Genomic DNA, 18,884 nt, shown 5'->3' with positions numbered 1-18,884 from the left:
CAAATATAGAGGCGGGACACTGGCACGGTTGCTGACATGCTTGTGTCTACAAACGTAAAGAGGAATGCATTTCTATAAGAGTGGCAAAGTCCCCCCCCCCCCCCCCCCCCCCCCAGGAGAGCCGGCTGTGGTCGGCTGAAAATATCTAGTGTACAACATGATGAGAGGGGGAGGCCAATCAAATATTTATATCCAAGAAGCAGGGAGCGGAGGAGAGTCTGGAGAGGAAGTGGTTTGCCGTCTGTCTGTCTTGACGCCCTGCCATCACTGTAATCCGTCTAATGAGATGAAATGAGTCCAGTTTGGAATGAGCGGATACAGTGGGACTTGTGACATAAGGAAGACATGTAAATGTTTTGTGTTGCTTTTGGCGCCGCCGGCACAGAACGCTCTGACCGGGAGAGGAGAGGAGAAGAGATGGAGGGGTACAACTGATGCAGAGATGAGAGAAATTCTACTTTCAATTACTTACTAACCTTCACTGTTCATCCAACACAACAAATCCAGAGTGTGGCTACATTTTACTCCAGTAGATGCTGAGAACTCTCGTTGTCTCAAACAAAATAAAACCCTCAAAGGTAAGAAAAGTAACAGCAGCAGTTTATCACAACACAGAACATAAATATGCAGAAATGTTCAGTTTTCTACTGTGTGTGGAGCAGCCGTCCGTCCTCGTCCACTGCAGGTAACGTTAGCGACGCCATACAGAGTTTGATCATATGAACAGGCTAATGAATTAAAGCTAATCGCTTAGCTAATTGTTTGGCAATTGGACTATTTGTATACATACAAGAATAATAAAGCAATGTCGATTCTTATCTTAATTGTCTTTTTTTTTCACAAAACAATCAAAAAGAACCAATAAGATCATCAATAAGGAACCGAACCGATAAGCAGTAGCGCTAATATTAGGTAACCCTAACTAATAGTTTCAGCATATCGAGCCATTAATAGGATGACTTTTTCCTAGTAGTAAGTAAAATATTTCAGAAATGCTGAATTATGACACATATTCATAGTTTGCATTTATAATCCCCAAAACATTGTATTGTTTCAGCCATTCACAAAATGTTTTTTTCTGTATTTCATATTGGAACAAAACAAATAACCTATGAAATGGGTTTGAAAGACAAGTGATGAGTAAAGTCATAAAACTGTACAGTGTAATACATGAATGAGTAAATAAGTAATGAGTAATACAAGCTTCTTTTTTTTCAAGTCAGTTTTTAAGTCATTGATGACTCATCATCCGACTGTTCGTGACTGCGGTCGAATCAAAAGACAGAGAGAGAAGTGAAGAGACAGGGAGCTCTCCAAACTTTTGATTTCCTCGCTGCAAAGCCCAAAGGGAAGTTAGTGAAGGGTCAAATTACCACCCACACCCCCCACCCATCCTCCCTCTCCTCCTCCTCATCACTGCTTCACACAGACTCTGTGTTCTGGCAAGCAGAGAGGAAAGGAGGGGTGAATGCCTACTCACAGTATTCAAATGTTTGGGTTAGGGTTGATAATAAATCTGGTGAATTTCCACGATTCTCAATGCCCAATTTGATGCACGGTGAAAATTCTGAGACAACACAATTAATCCCACGTACTTCACATTTAAACATTACAAAAAACGACGTGTATTTCAGGATCGGGATAACAAGGGTAACACTTTGGAGTCATTGTTAATGTAACGTTACATGAATTGTAACTCACCTTGAATTCGTCTTTGAGGCGCTTTGTTTTATTTGAAAAGTCTGATGGCACAGTTTTTCTTTTTTGCTAAAAAACGCTAGGTCACTAAACTTAGAGCTATAGTGAAGGCCAGGTGGGCTCTCAACTGACGAGTCATGCTAAGTACCATAAACAATTAGTTCAAAGAATCATTTTGAATAGGTTAATGTAGTATTTTCATTTGTGGGATTTTTTTTAGTAGTTGTGCCAATCATATTGTGACAGACATAAAACATGTTTAACTGGACTTTTTCTTTTGTTAAACTAGTTTAACATTTTGTAGTTCAATGGGCTCACTTGCCTGACGCCAATAACACACACACACACACACACACACACACACACACACACACACACACACACGTGTCAGGTACAGTCCTCCTATCCAACCTGGCCACTTCTCAGTGCCATGGCAGAATAATTGTGTTTGTGTTGTTTAAGGTAAAAGCTATTGGTGGAGTTAGGTTCACACTGGAGAGTACAGTAAGGTGTGTAGAAGAGGGATGTGCAAATGATTCAATTAGGTACATCCCTTAGTGTTTCCATGGTAATGGTTTGGGATGGCAAACGACATTTTAGAATCTACATTAACGTGAGCTACTAGAAGGAATTTTAATTCTGTGTTGACTTTGGCGGTCTCTGTGGATGAAAGCGGTAGTGTTTCCGAGCACCACAGGTCCTTTAGAAGACCTCAAATGTTACCACAGCAGGGTCTGACAGTCTGCCCCGCCCAGTCCTGGTTCTCCAGGGCCTCCCTTCTCTCCAGCGGGCCCAGCAATACGGCCTGGGCCTGCAGCAACGTGGTGTTGGTGCTGGCTCCATTGGGGACCGGTGAGGAGGAGGAGACGCTGCTGCCGGTTGCAGAGCTCTCCTCCACTTGCCGGAGTGAACAGAGAAGATGACTGAATTGTTGGCAGGTATGAGGCAACACCTGTTGGTTTTTAGTCGTGGCCGAGAAATCAGTGTTCATCATCTGTTTTGTAAACGGATTGTTCATTAACTGTGAACTTCTTTATTAATGGAGGCTTGCTTGTACTTCTTCAGTACCCTCCAAAAGGGAAACATTTGGAGGTTATTATGCCAAATATGGCTGCACGTGGCCCATGAACTAAAACGAGTTTGTCTTAAAGGGAAGCCTGACATTGTATTTTCCAGTTGTTGTTGTTTTTGTTGTTGTTGTTGTTGTTGTGGTGAATATGAGGTAAGGGTTAATGCCTTGCCCCTCACAGCATGAAGTGTCTCCTCTGTCTCTCTCCATTGTACACAAGCCCATTGTAGACCTGCACTGGATTCAGCCAGATGGCAGCCTATTGGGCTCCAGATGGTGGGCACTACGGAGTGAGCCTGCTCTGACACACACACACACACACACACACACACACACACAAGCTCATGACAGCTGCAGATCATATGAGATCATTTCAGATACAGGTCAGACAGTCTGTCGATGAATCAGCCAGCACTCCGTGTTTCATCCAGGCAGCAGTAGTTATTTATTGTTCTCAGCGTATGCCGGGATGAACGGCCTTCATATCAATAAACTCCAATACCCCAATAGTTAGAACATATAAGCATTTCACTATGTTTACTTTAATTTTCTTCGAGCTCGTGAAATACAGATCTTTATTGACATTATCCGTATATGTTATCAAGCAGTGTGTAAATATACAACCAAATGTGGCTCTACACACACACGCACACCTCCTAATATTTGTATCTATATGAGAACCCTTCATTGTTAGCATTCGTTAGCTATCCCCCTAAACCTATCCGACTACTACACCTTCATAACTTTAACCCTCACTATAAAGATCCGACCAATCAACACATGGCCGCAGCTTGAAAATATAAAGACCGGGGTAAAAGGTTAAAACTCGTGATTGGTTCTCACAGAGACAGTCATGTCTCTGTGAGACACGACTGGTCTCGCCCATCCCCTCGAGGGTGGAGAGGAGGATCCCCTCGAGGGTGGAGAGGAGGATCTGGTGGTTCACAGTGTCAAACGCCGCAGACAGGTCCATATAGATTCAAGGGTCAACGATCCATTATCACCAATGCCAAGTAATATATATATCATCATCTTTGAGATACGCCTTTATTTTGAAAATCCCATTCTGTGACACCGTTTCTGTCCAAGCGCAACTCCTTCCTACAGAGCCCGGTAATACAATTTTCAAAGCATATCGTAGTTGGTCTTTGTGAGTTTATGTAAATGTAACTGATTGTGTTCAATATATGATATCGTCCCATATCGAACACAGGCACCTGAATTGAATCCAACCGTTAACCGTGGCTTTGCAATGTCAGCAAGTATCGTATCGTTGTGCATAGAATCTATATAATATTGTATTGCATATTCACTTTCCCGTTCTATATAGAAATACACAGCAGATGTAGCGACGTTTGACTACAGGAATGTCTGTAGTAATACCCTATATAATCAAGAGTTTGGGTACATTTTATAGACCTAAAGATATAAGGTTATTGTCTAGTGGCAGCCTGTAAAAGAAAAAAAAAACTTGATGCGAGCCAAAGGCATCCGGTCTGGCCACGAAGACCACGGCCTTTGAGCGGATCACCCGGGTCCGAACGGGAAGCTGTTGTATCGGGATAGTTTACAGAATATTTTGGGTTTGGACTTTGCCTTTGTTTTGGACGTCATGAACTTTCCTAGATTTGAACCGAAATTTATGAAACAATACTGTCGGATTTACATGGGATTATAATGTTAATCCGACTGTGGGTGTCTCACTGCATTAATGGACTGGGTTGGTCCCATATGTTTGGGAAATGAGGAAGACTACAATAATGCTCTATCAGTCTAGTGTGTGTGTGTGTGTGTGTGTGTGTGTGTGTGTGTGTGTGTGTGTGTGTGTGTGTGTGTGTGTGTGTGTGTGTGTGAGAGAGAGAGAGAGAGACACACAGAGAGAGTTTAGAGGGGGCTTAGCCGTGTCTGTGCCTTCAGGGGCTTCAGTCTGGCCCTTTCTGCTGCGCTTCTGTCTGCCTCATCAGGAAACACACACACTCTTTAAATGGAGAGTGTGTGTGTGTATATGTGTGTGTGCCTGTATGTCATGTGATGTGCATGCATTGGGTGCATTTGCTCTCATGTTAATGTCACTCCCCGTTGGTCGATACCGCTTCTCAGAAAGTGCCCTAATGAACGCACACCCTCACATACTCTGTGTGCGTGTGTGTGTGTGTGTGAGTGCGTGCGAGCGAGCGAGTGACGGTAAGAAAGAATGCTGTGTGAGGAATGCAGCAGGTCAGGTATTTGTCTCCAGCAGAGACTTCACTTTGTTTGCTCTTCTTCTTGTCCAACTGGTCCCGGTATGAGACTTGGAAATCAATCTGTGTGTGTGTGTGTGTGTGTGTGTGTGTGTGTGTGTGTGTGTGTGTGTGTGTGTGTGTGTGTGTGTGTGTGTGTGTGTGTGTGTGTGTGTGTGTGTGTGTGTGTGTGTGTGTGTGTGTGTGTGTGTGTGTGAGCGTTCTACTTGTTTCAGTGACGTGCTTTTTCATGCCTTGTTGTTACAACGGTCCAACAAACTGTGGAAAGACGAGTAAAGGTGAGAAACAAGAAGTTTCATTGCTGCCATGTCTGAGTGCTACAGAGCACTGTACGCCAAAACCACCAGACACAGGAACAGCTTCTTTCCATTGGCCGTCACTCTGATGAACAATCGTGATTAATCACATGATTTTCTGCGATTAATCGCATTGTTATGCGCAAAGTTCAATAATGAATTCAAAAGTAGTGTATCGCGCACTTTTATTTTAAAAGTACTGCTATATGAACAAAAGTGCAATAACATTTGGTTTGCAAAGACTTTAAACAAATAAGGTTCTTTTTAACAGCAGTATTCCCTTTACACAGTAGCAGTTCTATCTCTTCACTATCTGTGCTCAGTGTGTGACTTCATGTGAAACGTTCCACTGCTGTGCAACATGAATAAAATGTTTCAGCACGTTTCATCAAAATGTCTGTCTCGTGTCTTGATGACAGTCAGAGCATGTGAATGCAGCTCTACTGTTCATCAATATAATGCTGCAACTCTGAGGTGATGATGGTTACCCAGAGATGTCCTGTAGTCTCCAGTGAGAGCAACAGCTGGTGCACGTCGTAACGCCGTCGCTTTTGTAGTCCTCTCCTTTTAATACAACTGTATTCTTCTTGTGATGGTGCGTCTTGAGGGAGGCTCATTCGTGCCGTACTTCGTTGCGATCCTAAGAATGTTCCTCAGACCGACATCTTCCACAATACTAATCAGCTGCAGTGTGTAGTTATCCACTTCGCTGTGGCATTTGTTAGCTTGTCTTGCTTTTGATTATCTATACTTCTCCCACACGCTGCATCCAACGCTGCCGAAGCCTCCCTCCACCGTTTGTTTGTTTGGGTGGGTGATTTGCTGGCATCAACGGTGTGTATTGCATTTTTTTTTTTTTTTAAAACCACCAGACACAGGAAAAGCGCAACAAAATAATTGTTGGCGTTAATTAATTAATACGTTAACGCGATAATAACGCGTTAAGTTGCCCAGCACTAATTTATACTTATATTGTACATTGTTGTTAAATGTTTATACCTACATCTGTTCTACATTTTTTTGTTGCCCTTATTTTATTTTTTATAGATATTTTTTTTCTTGTTTATTGTAAACTTGTATATGTACATTGAGAGCAAAGTGGAAACATTCAAATTCCTTGTATGCGTACGCATACATGGCCAATAAAGCTTATTCTGATTCTGATCATAGCAGCTGTATGTACCTCAACCACTAACAGTGTACAGTCTCTTATTAGTTCATACAGCTGTGTGACTCCACTGACAGTAAACGAATTAAACGAATTAACAGCAGGGCAACAATCCGCCAAAAACACCAAGACTGATGAAACTTTGCTGTGTTCTAATCTTCAGCGTCGGGCCTACAGTTTGAGTTAGCATCTGTGCGTTACGTTGACACTAACTGGAGGCCTTAAGGTATAGGATAGTCTGATTTAGAGACGAGAAAATGACTCGTAGTTTCATACCGAGATACGAAACTTAGCGGTTAGCTATAGCAACTAGCATTCAGCCAGGCAAACCCCAGCATCGGGAGTCACAGCGGGCTGGTGCCTGGTCTAACATGTGTAATGCAGCAACAGAACGTTTGCTGATCTGACGGGGAGTAGGGGCAGCTAACCACTAACTGAAGGTCTATCCACTAAACAATCCACTAAACAAACTACTAAAACATGATTGATAAGCCCTTGAGACAGCATGAGACTTCTTCAACCTCTCATGTTGGACTGAGGACAGACGGGATGCTGCAGCGACTCACTATCGCCTCTCCAGATACAAGTGGTATTACAAGACAGGACGGGCCGGGGCTAGCTGGTTAGCATGCTCATTTCAGTAGATGTCTTTGACATGACGTCAACAATGTAACCTCTTCACATTCTTCACACTGGTAACGTTAATTTTTCTGAATGTTTTAGACTAAAATTCTGGCCTGATCTTGCACCTGTAAGCTGTTATTGGTAGTGATGTTGTTTGTCGAATGTCAGAAAGGTACTGAGTTTATAGTTTACAAAGTAGCTCTCAGATAGAATAAAAAGTACATAAAGACCAAAAGCAGAATGAATGAAAACAATGAAGCTCAGCACACAAAAGCCATTGCAATAGACTTGATGAAGACCTTTGATGAGCATAATTGAAATAGTACGTGTCTGCCTGTTTCGACATCAGGTATAAACTTGTCTAGCAAGGCAAACGTAATCATTCCTCAATAGATGATGAAATGACATGACAGTGCTGATAGAATGTAGTTTAGCTTGCCACATAGCTGACATACTGAAGTTAAGAGCCCTCTGTTTAAGCGTCATGCACACAACAGGCTCTTAGTTAGGCATTCCCATTGTCTCCCATGAAGACCCAACCGTTTAACTGTTGATGGTGGGGTTCAAAGAGTGAAACCTTTTGATTCACATACAGCAAGTTCTGCCACCGTGAGCTAAGCTGAACTGGGATTTTTTGGGGGATAAAGTCTTTGTTCCTCATGTTAAACTCCTTCCAAAAAGAGTTTTTTGTCTCCATGGTGTTTCTTAATGCCAGTACTCAGCTCAAACACAGTACATGATGTAGAGGCGAGTCTGGTGGGACGGACGCTGGCCGTTCCATTCAAAGGCTAAATGAACACGGACTCACAAGAAGCAGCAAACAGCTCCTTCAGTGCTCTTCATGAGCTCAAACTAAGCCTCCTGCACTTTTGGTCACACCCCAATCGATGACATCACAGCAGGTGTTCTTCCCTCAGCCAGCACATTTTATTCAAATCATTTGCAGCCAGGGAGGCTAATGACTGACAGGTTGGTTTGTTTGGCTCAGGAGTCATAGCAACATAGGTAAACAAGAGACGGATGTCTGTCAGTAAGACATTGTGAGGCCCGTTTTAAGACGGGGTGGTGTGGGGTTTGACAGTTCATTAGTACAATAAAAACTCTCTACTCATCATCTCCAACAGTAACCATCATTTATGCTCTAGCAACTTCATCAACATGATCATTCTAAAAGTCTGCACCGCCTTCGGCCGCTTCTCGTCCAGTCTGCTGCTCCAAGCCGAGCTAAAGCTCCACACCCTCATTCCGGTACCCTCCTATCCTCCTAACTCATTACAAACCATAGTCTCTGGTCACTGCACCTGTTTCTGAATTAGCTTCTACCTGAACACTGTTAGTTTGTTTTTTATATATTGTACATATTGTGTTATTTTTGCATGAGATTGATTGAGATGTTTCTATGTTTTATTTGTTTGTAACGACTTCCTGTTGCTGCCTTTTTGGCCAGGCCGTCATTGAAAATGACAACTGGTTCTCAATTGACTTAAATAAAGGTAAAATAAATAAACAAATGATTGAAATGGATTGAATAGGAATCAATCGGACACTACGTCAGTCAAGATGTTACTGTATTTCATGTTGCAAAAGTCGTAAGGTTTATGCTGCTATCTGACTACAAAAGAAAACATCTTTCCGTGTGGTTTGTCCAGTCGTCATAGGTTTCAAGCAGTTTTCAGGCTAAGGGTAACTGAGGTATTTTTCAACCTGGGCCTCATTTTCCCCTCTTAAGTGACTAATGGGGAAAACTATTTTTGAAATTGGTCCTTCATTAAGGAAGAACGCTGCAGACAGCAGCCGGTAAAGACGCTCACAAGTAATTTAATGCAAATCCAAGTCAAGTATTAAGTCTTTGAGCTAGAATCCTAGTCCAGTCTCAAATTTCTGAGGGGCAAGTCAGGTTTCAAGTCTTTGAGCAAGAGTCCAATTCAAGCCTCAAGTCTTTGGTCACAAGTGTTAGGGTCCTGGGACAGAGGATGGCGTATGTGTACAGATTGTAAAGCCCTCTGAGGTAAAGTTGTGATTTTGGGCTATACAAAAATACATTGAATTGAAGTCTAAGTCAGGTCTCAGGTCTCCTCTGGTTGTGATGAGCATTCTATCTGCTGCGTGTGATCCCGTCTGCTTAGAACACTGCATAGCTACTTCTTATGAATTTAAAGCATGTGCTGTTGTGGAGAATTACAGTATTAAAAGCATTATTTAGTAGAATTAATAACACCCCTAGTGGTGAATAAAATTGTCACAATGATGAGAATGTAAATTATGTTAAGAGTCACAATATATTTACTTATGGAATGTAATATAGGTTTACAGGATGTTTACTTATAGAAGATATTATACGTTTGCAATAAGTTTACTTGTAGGAGTCTTTAACATAATCATTGGAAGTATTGAACCAAAGTACAGTCACATAGGTTAGGGGGTTCTGAGCCATGAGGCAGAGAGATCAGGTGAGATAGGGTCAGTGAGGAATGCAGAGGACAGGCTCTTCACGACCATATAAGGGAATAGGTCGAGGACCAGAGACATCAAAGGGGACATCAAAGGGGACACAGAGGAGCTGGACAGATGACCAACAGAGCAGGAGGAGTCCGGACGACTTCAACCAAACACTGAGCTGATAACTGGCCAAAGCCATTAGGGGTTTATTGTATTTCGGCCAATCACAGAGGCTGATACTGGACATTTAAACATTCGGACAGAGACTTTTAAATATAGGATAGTTGCAGAGAGTTTTGGGTTCTGTTCGCGCCGTTACCACTCGGGAGTTGACCAGCTGGGCTGGCCGATTAGGTGGGGCAAGTGAGGACTCAGCCCCAAGGGACATATTGATATCGATAGAGTAATTCAGTTTGCAACTGTTCTAGCTTCTCATGTTAATTAAATACTTTTTGATTGTAAGACGGATCCAGTTCATTTTTGGTGGGACTTTGCTGCAGAAAGTTAGCAGCAGCAGAAGTCCAGCGGCCTGGCTCTCCCCTGAAAAGGTCTCCCCTCGACACTGTACTGTCAGACACTTGTAATAACAACCTGAGCCTGTCTGTGGCAGAAACGATCACTCTTAGTGGACATACATTGATGGAGAGGAGTTGTGCCGAGCGATTACAAGATGGTAACCCCTGTTTCACTTCAGACTGTCTTTGGCCTCAGACGTGTATGAATGATTTAGGAACATGTTGTGGGTGTGATCTGGTGATCACTGCTGTTATCTCGGTGGAGCCACTGCGCTCAACATGGCAACCCGTCTGACACGCCACCACGGAAGAACAACATTCTACACGCTATGCTAAACTAGCTTACCAGGAAAACCACCAGCAGCACAAGCGCTACAAACTCTCCCCGCAGCGTTTAGGTAACTATTCCCTACTGATTGGAACAGGGCTAACGGTATGTTTATAGCCGCGGATATGAGACCCGACTCTGGAGAGGGAAACCATGCTGTACTAACATGCTTAATGCTATTGAGCCCCGTGACACTACTCCTTCACAAGCCCATTTCTTCAGACCATAATTCCTGCTTTGTAAAAGAAAACAAAAGCCCAAACAGAGAATCAAATGTCCGAGCAACCGCTATTCCTCTGACAACAGCAGGTGTCGCCAGTAAAAAGATACATTCTGCGGCTTCTTCTTCAATGTACAGCCAGATATCAATAGTTTGTTGATTAGTTGTCATTTGAGTCACATCTGGAGTGGAGTAAACCCTTTAAACCTTCTCAATCGGACCCCGATCATCCCTGTCAATACAGCACACAGCCTGCTTAACGATGCTCCCAAGGCCGTCGCTCAGTGTGTCATAGAAGGAGACCAAAGACAGAGTCATCTGCTGCAGAACAACAGCGATGGGATTATGGATTGAGATGGAATCTGTTGCCGTTTAATCTGCTTCAGAGTCTTAAAACCCTCCACTGCTTGCTCGGACACGAAGGCCTCTAGAAATCTGCTACTATCCTTCGGTATTAATCTTGGATCAATCAGGCACGTTGGTGAGGGCTGCAGTCATAGCTAAAGGGTGATTCACACATTCGGAACCCTACAATACAAAAATCATGTTCTAATAGTGTTGTGAAAATATGATTCAATAATTGAATGAGCATCAACAACCAACACACAAGAGTTATGTCTCCTTTAGAGAGGCTTCTATTTGAACCAGGCTTCTCTCAGAGATGGACCTTTACCACCGTAGAAGTATATTTTTCTCACCTGCTCTTCTTGTAATTTGCTGTTGATGTAAACTCAGTACTGCCAAGTTGACCCGTTCAATCAATCAATCTGCTGCTTTGAGTTTCTCTTTTTTAACAAAAAAAACCTCGTTATTTCCAGTCACTTCAACTTTGTCTTTTTTTTCAGATTGCTGTTAAGCTACTGTCAATTAAACTGACCACGCACAGATGTTTAACATCAAAAGCATTCCAGTGGCTTATAATTTAAAGTATTCTTCGAAAGGAAGTATTGTGCATCACCGACTGTTGGTACAGTGGAGTAGAAGCAACTGGAAATAATTAGTGAGTGGAAACAGTGTTTGTGTTAAACAGAGAAAGTGTGAGCAGCAGAGCGTGAGTGTGACATGAATGCTGTTGCACTGTGGGAAAATATACTGAATGTACCATGTGAGACATAAGAGAACAGACAAGTTATTCATTTTATCAGAATTATTTGAATACCTGCTTATATCTTAGAATATATGGTGTATCACTTTGAGTTCTGGTTATTGGTGATGGGAATTTGTCCTTAAATGTAGCTGTAAATAGAGAAAAAGGTTCATTCATTTATCAAAAATCATGTATAGATTCATCTTGAAAGAATAAATATCAGTTGCAGTCAATGCACTTGTTTGTGTTCCTAGTTTAAAGTCTAGTTTTAAGTTTTTGTTGTAGTTCATAAAAGTGTTAGTAGTTATTGTACTAGAAGCGTTAAGTGTTTTCAGGAGCAATAGAGGAAGAAGTCAGGAATATGAACTTATTAAATATCTGATCTTACTGGTCATCTAATATGTATTTTGTGAAGTAATGCTGTCAGCTCGTCGTCGCTGAAGCAGCGCATGGAAATACAAACAACAGAAAGAAAGAGGAAAGTGATGTGTGCACACGAAAAAGTGTGAAATTAGAAAATGATGTGAATGTATAAATATCCCCCTCCCACATACGGTCAGGGCAGCGGATCCAGATATGAAATTTGACTCAGAGAATAATATTTTTGCACTGAATTGTATTAATGGTCCTCCAAACAAAAGCGAGGAAAACCGCTCGAATGTACTGTTCCACTTGATGTGATTATATAGATAAACCTCTGCTCTGGAGTAGGTGAATACACACGTCTGTCCATTTAGCAGTCCTTGTGTACTCCTCCTCTGTCCACCCCTGTGTGAATGACTGCCACTGCTTCTTTAAGTTGATTATTACTGCAATACCTGCATGTTTCAACTACAGTATGTCATGGCAAAAGCCTGGTCATCATCAGGGTCTGAATTTTGTGGCAGGAAAGTTGTTTTTTCTGTCTGACCCTCAGAAATGTAATCTGCCGCTTTTGAAATCTACGCAATATGTAGTCATTCAATGTTCGATATATTTAAACAGAAAAAACATCTTATGCGTGCTAAATTCCAGAGTACAAATGTGGCTACTCCGTGGCTTTCAGTGGACCCCTGTACACATGTAGGCTAATACATGAGTGCTCAAAAAAAAATGTACTAGCAATACATTTCAATTTGTACAGATATTATTTAGCCTGGGCTGTAACGTTTACAACGGTGGATTTGAATGTTTTGGAGCAGGACACAGGAACTTTCCTTGTGTGTTGAGGAGCCAGTGTTTGTTGATGGACAAACCAAAACCTAAACTGTACATTTAACACCACTTAACAACTTTACTTCTGGTTCCAAAAAATGGCCAAAATACCGAATTCAAGGCTTCAAAATAGTAGTCCACAAACCAATGGGTGATGTCACTGTGACTACATCCACTTCTTATGTTTCTTTTTGCATCAATGGTTATTGGTTAGAATTTGGTGAGCTTTATTTGTCAATCAAAGCAAATACCGTTGACTTTATAGCAGTTGTGAGCGATATTCAAATGCATAGCTCTAGGCCAGGGGTATTCAATTAACTGACTCAACAGGTCTGGCTGCGGGACCCACCATCACCCCTTCATAACAATCCGCGACCCAAATCGAGGACAATTTTCAACATCTCAAGTTTAGTAGCACCAGCAGGAAGAATTAACAAATAAGAGTCCGTACATTCTTTGTTAAAGCTCTGTTTTCGTGGTCCACTTCTCTCTTTTTAGAGCGCGCCATGTTAAACTGCTCCTCGGACTTACTTCTCCCACTGCTCTCTCTCTCCCCGTCTCTCTCCTGTCTGTGTAAATCTCACTCGGCTCACGATGAGTTTCAGAATATAGATATTCGATTGGCTGAGTAGCGTCACGTGAGATGATTTACAATGCATGTAATTGGTCGGTGTATTTCCTGGACTGCTGAACGAGTGCCGTAAAGGCTAGAAAAGCTGTGCAGGTTAAAATAGAAGAGCGCCGCCAAAATGTATAATGCTCAATTATCCATTAGTTATACGTCCGGGTCCGGATAGGACAGCGTCTGGGTCCGGATCCGGACCTATTAGTGACCCCTGCTCTAGGCTATCGTACACTACTGTTCTGTATGCTAGCACAGAGTGCTGAGTCCATGATCTACCAGGTACACAAGGATTTCTTTGATTTTTCTATCACTTACGTTTCAATCGCAAGTTTCCCAGACTGTTGAAATATTCCTTTGAATTGAATGTAAACCTGGACGCCTCCCACTGGAGGTTTTCCCGGCACGTCCAACTGGGAGGAGACCCCGGGGAAGACCCAGAACACGCTGGAGGGATTATATCTCCCAGCTGGCCTGGGAACACCTCGGGATCCCCCAGTATGAGCTGGAAAATGTTGCGGGCGAGAGGGAAGTCTGGGTCAGCCTGCTTGGCCTGCTGCCACCGCGACCCGACCCTGGATAAGCGGAGGAAAATGGATGGATGGATGGATGAATGTAATTTTGTAAATGTTATGTTTTTTTGTTAAAGCGCCACACTTTAGATTACTAACTGTCCCCTCAATCCTTCTGTGTTTCTTCTCTTAGAGGGTGAACCTGTCATTTTTGCCACCAACTCCCTCCAGAGGCGTAAAAAAGGGCTTGGCTTAACCGGTCTGCGCACCACCGGCTCAGGCTCCACCCACTCAAAGAGTAGACCGGGGCTCATGATTGGCCTGCCGCAGAACTTCCGTCAGATCTCATCCATCATTGACGTGGACATCTTACCCGAGACACACCGACGCGTGCGACTCCACAAGCACGGCACCCACAAGCCACTGGGCTTCTACATCCGTGATGGCGTGAGCGTGCGCGTGACACCACAGGGCGTAGAGAAGGTGTGATCAGCTATTTAATTTCATTCATCTCTGGAAATATTACGTGACATTTTAATCTGGAGGATCAAACTTTTGAGGGCACTTTATTTTATTGCTCTAATGGGAGTAAAATCCATAGACATTTTTGGGTTGTCTGTCTTGAATAATACCCTGACCCTAATGTCAAAACTTAATATTTGTAGTGTGTAATATGTCTGAGTGCGTAAATTTGGTGTGGATGTCCAGATGTAACATACAATTTTCCTCTTCTGTCATCCTGTAGGTCCCGGGGGTGTTCATATCTCGTCTGGTCCGCGGTGGGCTAGCAGAAAGCACAGGGCTGCTGGGAGTTAATGACGAGATCCTTGAGGTCAACGGCATTGATGTAGCAGGAAAATCGTTGGATCAGGTAAGTTCAGTGTCCAAAATTAACGCTGTATGGAGACCTGCCAAGGATTTAAGAGGGTTTTTTTGTTGCTGTTATGCAAGGTTACCATAAGCTGATATTTTATTGTGAAAGCAGTTTAGCATAGTATACAGTAATACAGTGTTTTTAATTCTGGGCTTTTCTCACAGGTTTTTTGTTGTATTATGGTAAATAAAGTCTCATTGCTTAACTGTCATTTCAGGTTACAGACATGATGGTGGCAAACAGTCACAATCTCATTGTGACTGTCAAGCCAGCTAACCAGAGGAACAACGTGGTGCATCGCGGGAGCAAAACCTCAATGGGCAACTCTGGTTCCGTGGGCTCAGCTGGATCCAACAACTCCGCCCTGTCACATGACTCACCAAGCCCCGCCTCCCAGAGCAACCCCATCACTGCGAGGTAAGACGTGGCCATGGTGGAGGGCCTGTTTTTTGCACCAAAGCTAATGAGTCAAAAAACACTGTTTAACATTGTAACAAACCTTCCATGGTTCAGGACTTAAAAGCGTAAATGTAACTGTGACCCTGTGAGTATTCTTTATAAACGCAGCTGCTAATGGTTATTAATATGCACTCTGAAAACTAGAGGCAAAGCTACTGCCTCTTAAATGTTTTATTCCAGCGTTCATTTGCGTTATAAATTTAGTTTTTTTTTTAAACTCAAATACCCATATTGTCCAAAGTCAAGGAGGGTGTTGCAGCAGAAGAACCCACAGAGAATTAGCTTCAGCTCTGCAGTTCCCGTCTTTTAGCTCATTGTTTTGGTTTCTCACAACTTCACTGTTCTGGTTTTGTCTCACTGTTTTCATCAACTGGTCTCCAGCAGCAGCAGGCAGCTGTTTTCAGTTTAAAAGCTCAGATCAACCCACTTTACACTACCTGCTCAGCAGCAGACACACACCATAGTGGAGCATTTAGCAGTTAAAAGGGAACTTATTTCCCTCAAGAGATGGTGGAGACCAAAAACAGAGCTAAAAGAGAGAATATTGGACTTGCATTATTCAGGTGTAGGAACTGTTGTATAATCATTATTTGCCCTGTCGTTTGTTGTTACCACAGCAACAGCATTGCCGAGGGCGACAGCGATGACGACGACGACGACGACGACGACGGCGACCTAATTCTTGAGAACGACTGCCTGACGCCCTACGACTCCCACCTGGTAACCAACAGCAACAACACTAACCTCAACAGAGACTCGGCCGGCGGCAGGCCGCACAGCCCGGCCGTGGCTCGGCCCCTCCCACAGAGCGTCTCGTTGCCCAATAGCGTCGGAGCGTCCCTGAGTGACAGCTCGACGGCACTGTCCAATCACAACGGAAACCCCGCCCACACGTCTAGTAGCAGTCAAGAGAGCATGAGAGAAGACGGCAACATAATCACACTGTAGCCATGGCGACACTGACAGCGACCCTGTGACAGTTGGGACTATGAGATGTTACATCCGCACGGTGCGGTTACCAGGACGACAGATGTCTGTGCTCCAGCAACACAGAGATACGGGACAGAAGGTTCTGCTAGCTTCTTAGCGCTAGCTAGCCTCGGCGGATCATGTGTTTTCACAATCTCCCGGCATAACAACACTTTTTATATGTCTGCCACATGTGGCTGAGGTAATGTATGGAGCTGATTTATCAGCTTCAAAACAAGAATTAATAGTAAACGAAAGGAAATGATTTAAATGCCATAATGTATTAGCCAATCCGTGGAGACTTTTAGAGAGCAGAGAGATTGAGAAATATTTGCAAATGCTCCTGTCAAAGCCATAAGTCAGTTTGATGTCAACACGTTGGAGAAAATCACCTCTTCTACAGCGGCACCAATCAGAAACATCACTATTAGCTGGAGGACAGACGACTTGTTCACCACAACAAGACGGTGATAGAACGGTACAAAGTGAAATGGTCAGGGCTCTATTTTCTTGGCAGCACAACGACCAGTGCAAACAGCGCTCCAACGGTTTGGTAGTTTCCTGACTTCGCCCACGAAGTGTTTGCCATAATTTAGTTTGCCATAATGTTTGCCATTATTGGGATTTTAATGGACACAAGCAAAGTTAATACTTGCAGGATTTATAATTTTTTTGAAATATGTGCATTGCAAAATGAAATCTGTCTGCATTTATCTAGAAAGGGATATGAGTGGTTCTTCACGGCTGCTTTATACTGTATGAAAAGGTGCCGACACCTGAAGGCATCAGGACACACACATGTGGATTATTCAGATTTGAATTGGGCCAATCAGAAGGCAGCTGTTTCAGAGCTGCGAGAGCAGTGATGTGATTGGCTGAGAGTGTATTTATTGATCCCCCCACACCTTCTAATCTATATTCCACTTCAGCCGACCCGTTTGCACCAAAATAGCAGGTCACAAAGCTTTGCACTGGTTGTCGCACTTGCAACATTAGAGTATTGCCCTAAATGTTTTAGAAATCATAACATACCAAAATATATTCAAGACAGTAAAATCACCCAAAAGGGATTCAATAATATTTGCAATACTTTTTACAAATTTCCTTTTTTTTAAATTTAGATTTCTTTTCTTTTCTCTAAATCAGCTGTCGAACAATAATCATGATCTCATTGGTTTGATTTTTAAATGTGTATAAATAAAGAGAAACTATGTTGCATAACACACTTTAAAAGGGGTGGTCACTTCTATGATATTGTCAGGCTAAGCTATCGATTTTACCTTCTGGCATTGCAAATATGGAAACACATTAACTGTGAATCACATAATATCATAACTGATCATTTCACCAACATTTATTTTGGAAAATGGGTGATGTGCGACTATATTTCATGATTTTCATACTAAATTTAAGAATGAAAGGGCAGCAAACTTACTCATGCGTTATGCACACAAACACACTAATAAGCATCAGGGAGCAGGGGTCAAAATAAGGAAATTCCTGTCACTCCTATCTGGGTCATATAAACCAGTGTTTGTGCACGTGTGTGTGTGTGTGTGTGTGTGTGTGTGTGTGTGTGTGTGTGTGTGTGCACGTATGTGTGTGTGTGTGAGGCCAGGTCGTTCTGGGCTCTGGAGGTATCGCCTTACGGTCCGAGATGTTGGCGGTCTTGCTCGCACACTGCACTCTTTCTTTACTTTCCTCCTCCGTCTCGCGTTCTGCTTCCAATTATACCAAAACATTTTTCGGTCCGACCGTCGAACCGAATCAATGTCACGTTTTTTTTTTTACAAGATAATATCGGCTTTATGAAGCGCAACAGAAGATGGACAGATGATGATGAATCCTAGCAGTTTATTATTTATCAGAAATAAAAATCATAACACCCTTAAAGAAATATGATAGAGCTCTATAGTGTGCTTGTGTTTAGCGTCGTCTGACAGTTGGACTAATCCTGGAGTTGGACACATTCTGGAGTCTCGCGTTAGAAAACAGAAACATTTAAAGCGTCCTCAATTGTGTGAACGGTTTTTTTTACCCTCACTTGAGGTGGTTTTACCTTTTTGGAAAAGGTAAATGGGTTACGGAAACACTTTTGCCAAATAAATTCTGACGTTGCGAACATTTCACTTAATAAATTAAATTTTTCCCTCGTAGCTGGTTAGACAGCCAAGCTGGTTTGTTTTGATTGCCGTTCCCAACCTGTACTTTCTCTTCTGTTAACTGGCGGATTACAGACATACATAACCAAAGGCGCCAACTTCTGACCAAACTACGAGCTTAGTTTATTCACTCCAAAAGTTGACGGAATTTATTTTAAAAAGTTCTCTTAAAATTTGCACGACAATTAAATGGAAACTTGGCTACTGAACTCATTATAGCGCTGAAAGAATTTTAAAGTGGCATTTCAACTTTGAAGTAAATACTAACTAACCAGTTATTTGTCACAGATGGCTTTTTCCTCTAGTTCGAGAAACACACTACATAGCTTTGTAGGACGACGTCTAAGAAACTTACTGAGGAAAATGACAGCAAGCTTTGAAGAGATCACCATACAGTTCTTCAATCGT

General features: G+C 42.6%; 1 protein-coding gene across 1 annotated transcript in view; it reads left to right on the top strand.

Moving 5' to 3' along the window:
* Window positions 1-17,532, top strand: part of pard6a (par-6 family cell polarity regulator alpha) — a 30,048-nt gene extending 12,516 nt beyond the window's left edge. The window contains exons 3-6 of the mRNA XM_079162755.1: window positions 14,206-14,495; window positions 14,758-14,883; window positions 15,104-15,303; window positions 15,963-17,532. Coding sequence (XP_079018881.1) covers window positions 14,206-14,495; window positions 14,758-14,883; window positions 15,104-15,303; window positions 15,963-16,293 — 947 coding nt within the window. The 3' untranslated portion in view covers window positions 16,294-17,532. The remainder of the gene's footprint in view (window positions 1-14,205; window positions 14,496-14,757; window positions 14,884-15,103; window positions 15,304-15,962) is intronic.
* The last annotated feature ends 1,352 nt before the right edge of the window (window positions 17,533-18,884 follow it).

This window comes from Pholis gunnellus, assembly GCF_910591455.1.
Source record: "Pholis gunnellus genome assembly, chromosome: 7".
Lineage (NCBI taxonomy): Eukaryota > Metazoa > Chordata > Actinopteri > Perciformes > Pholidae > Pholis > Pholis gunnellus.
The sequence above is the reverse complement of the archived record's forward strand: the minus strand, read 5'-3'. Positions and strand labels throughout refer to the sequence as shown.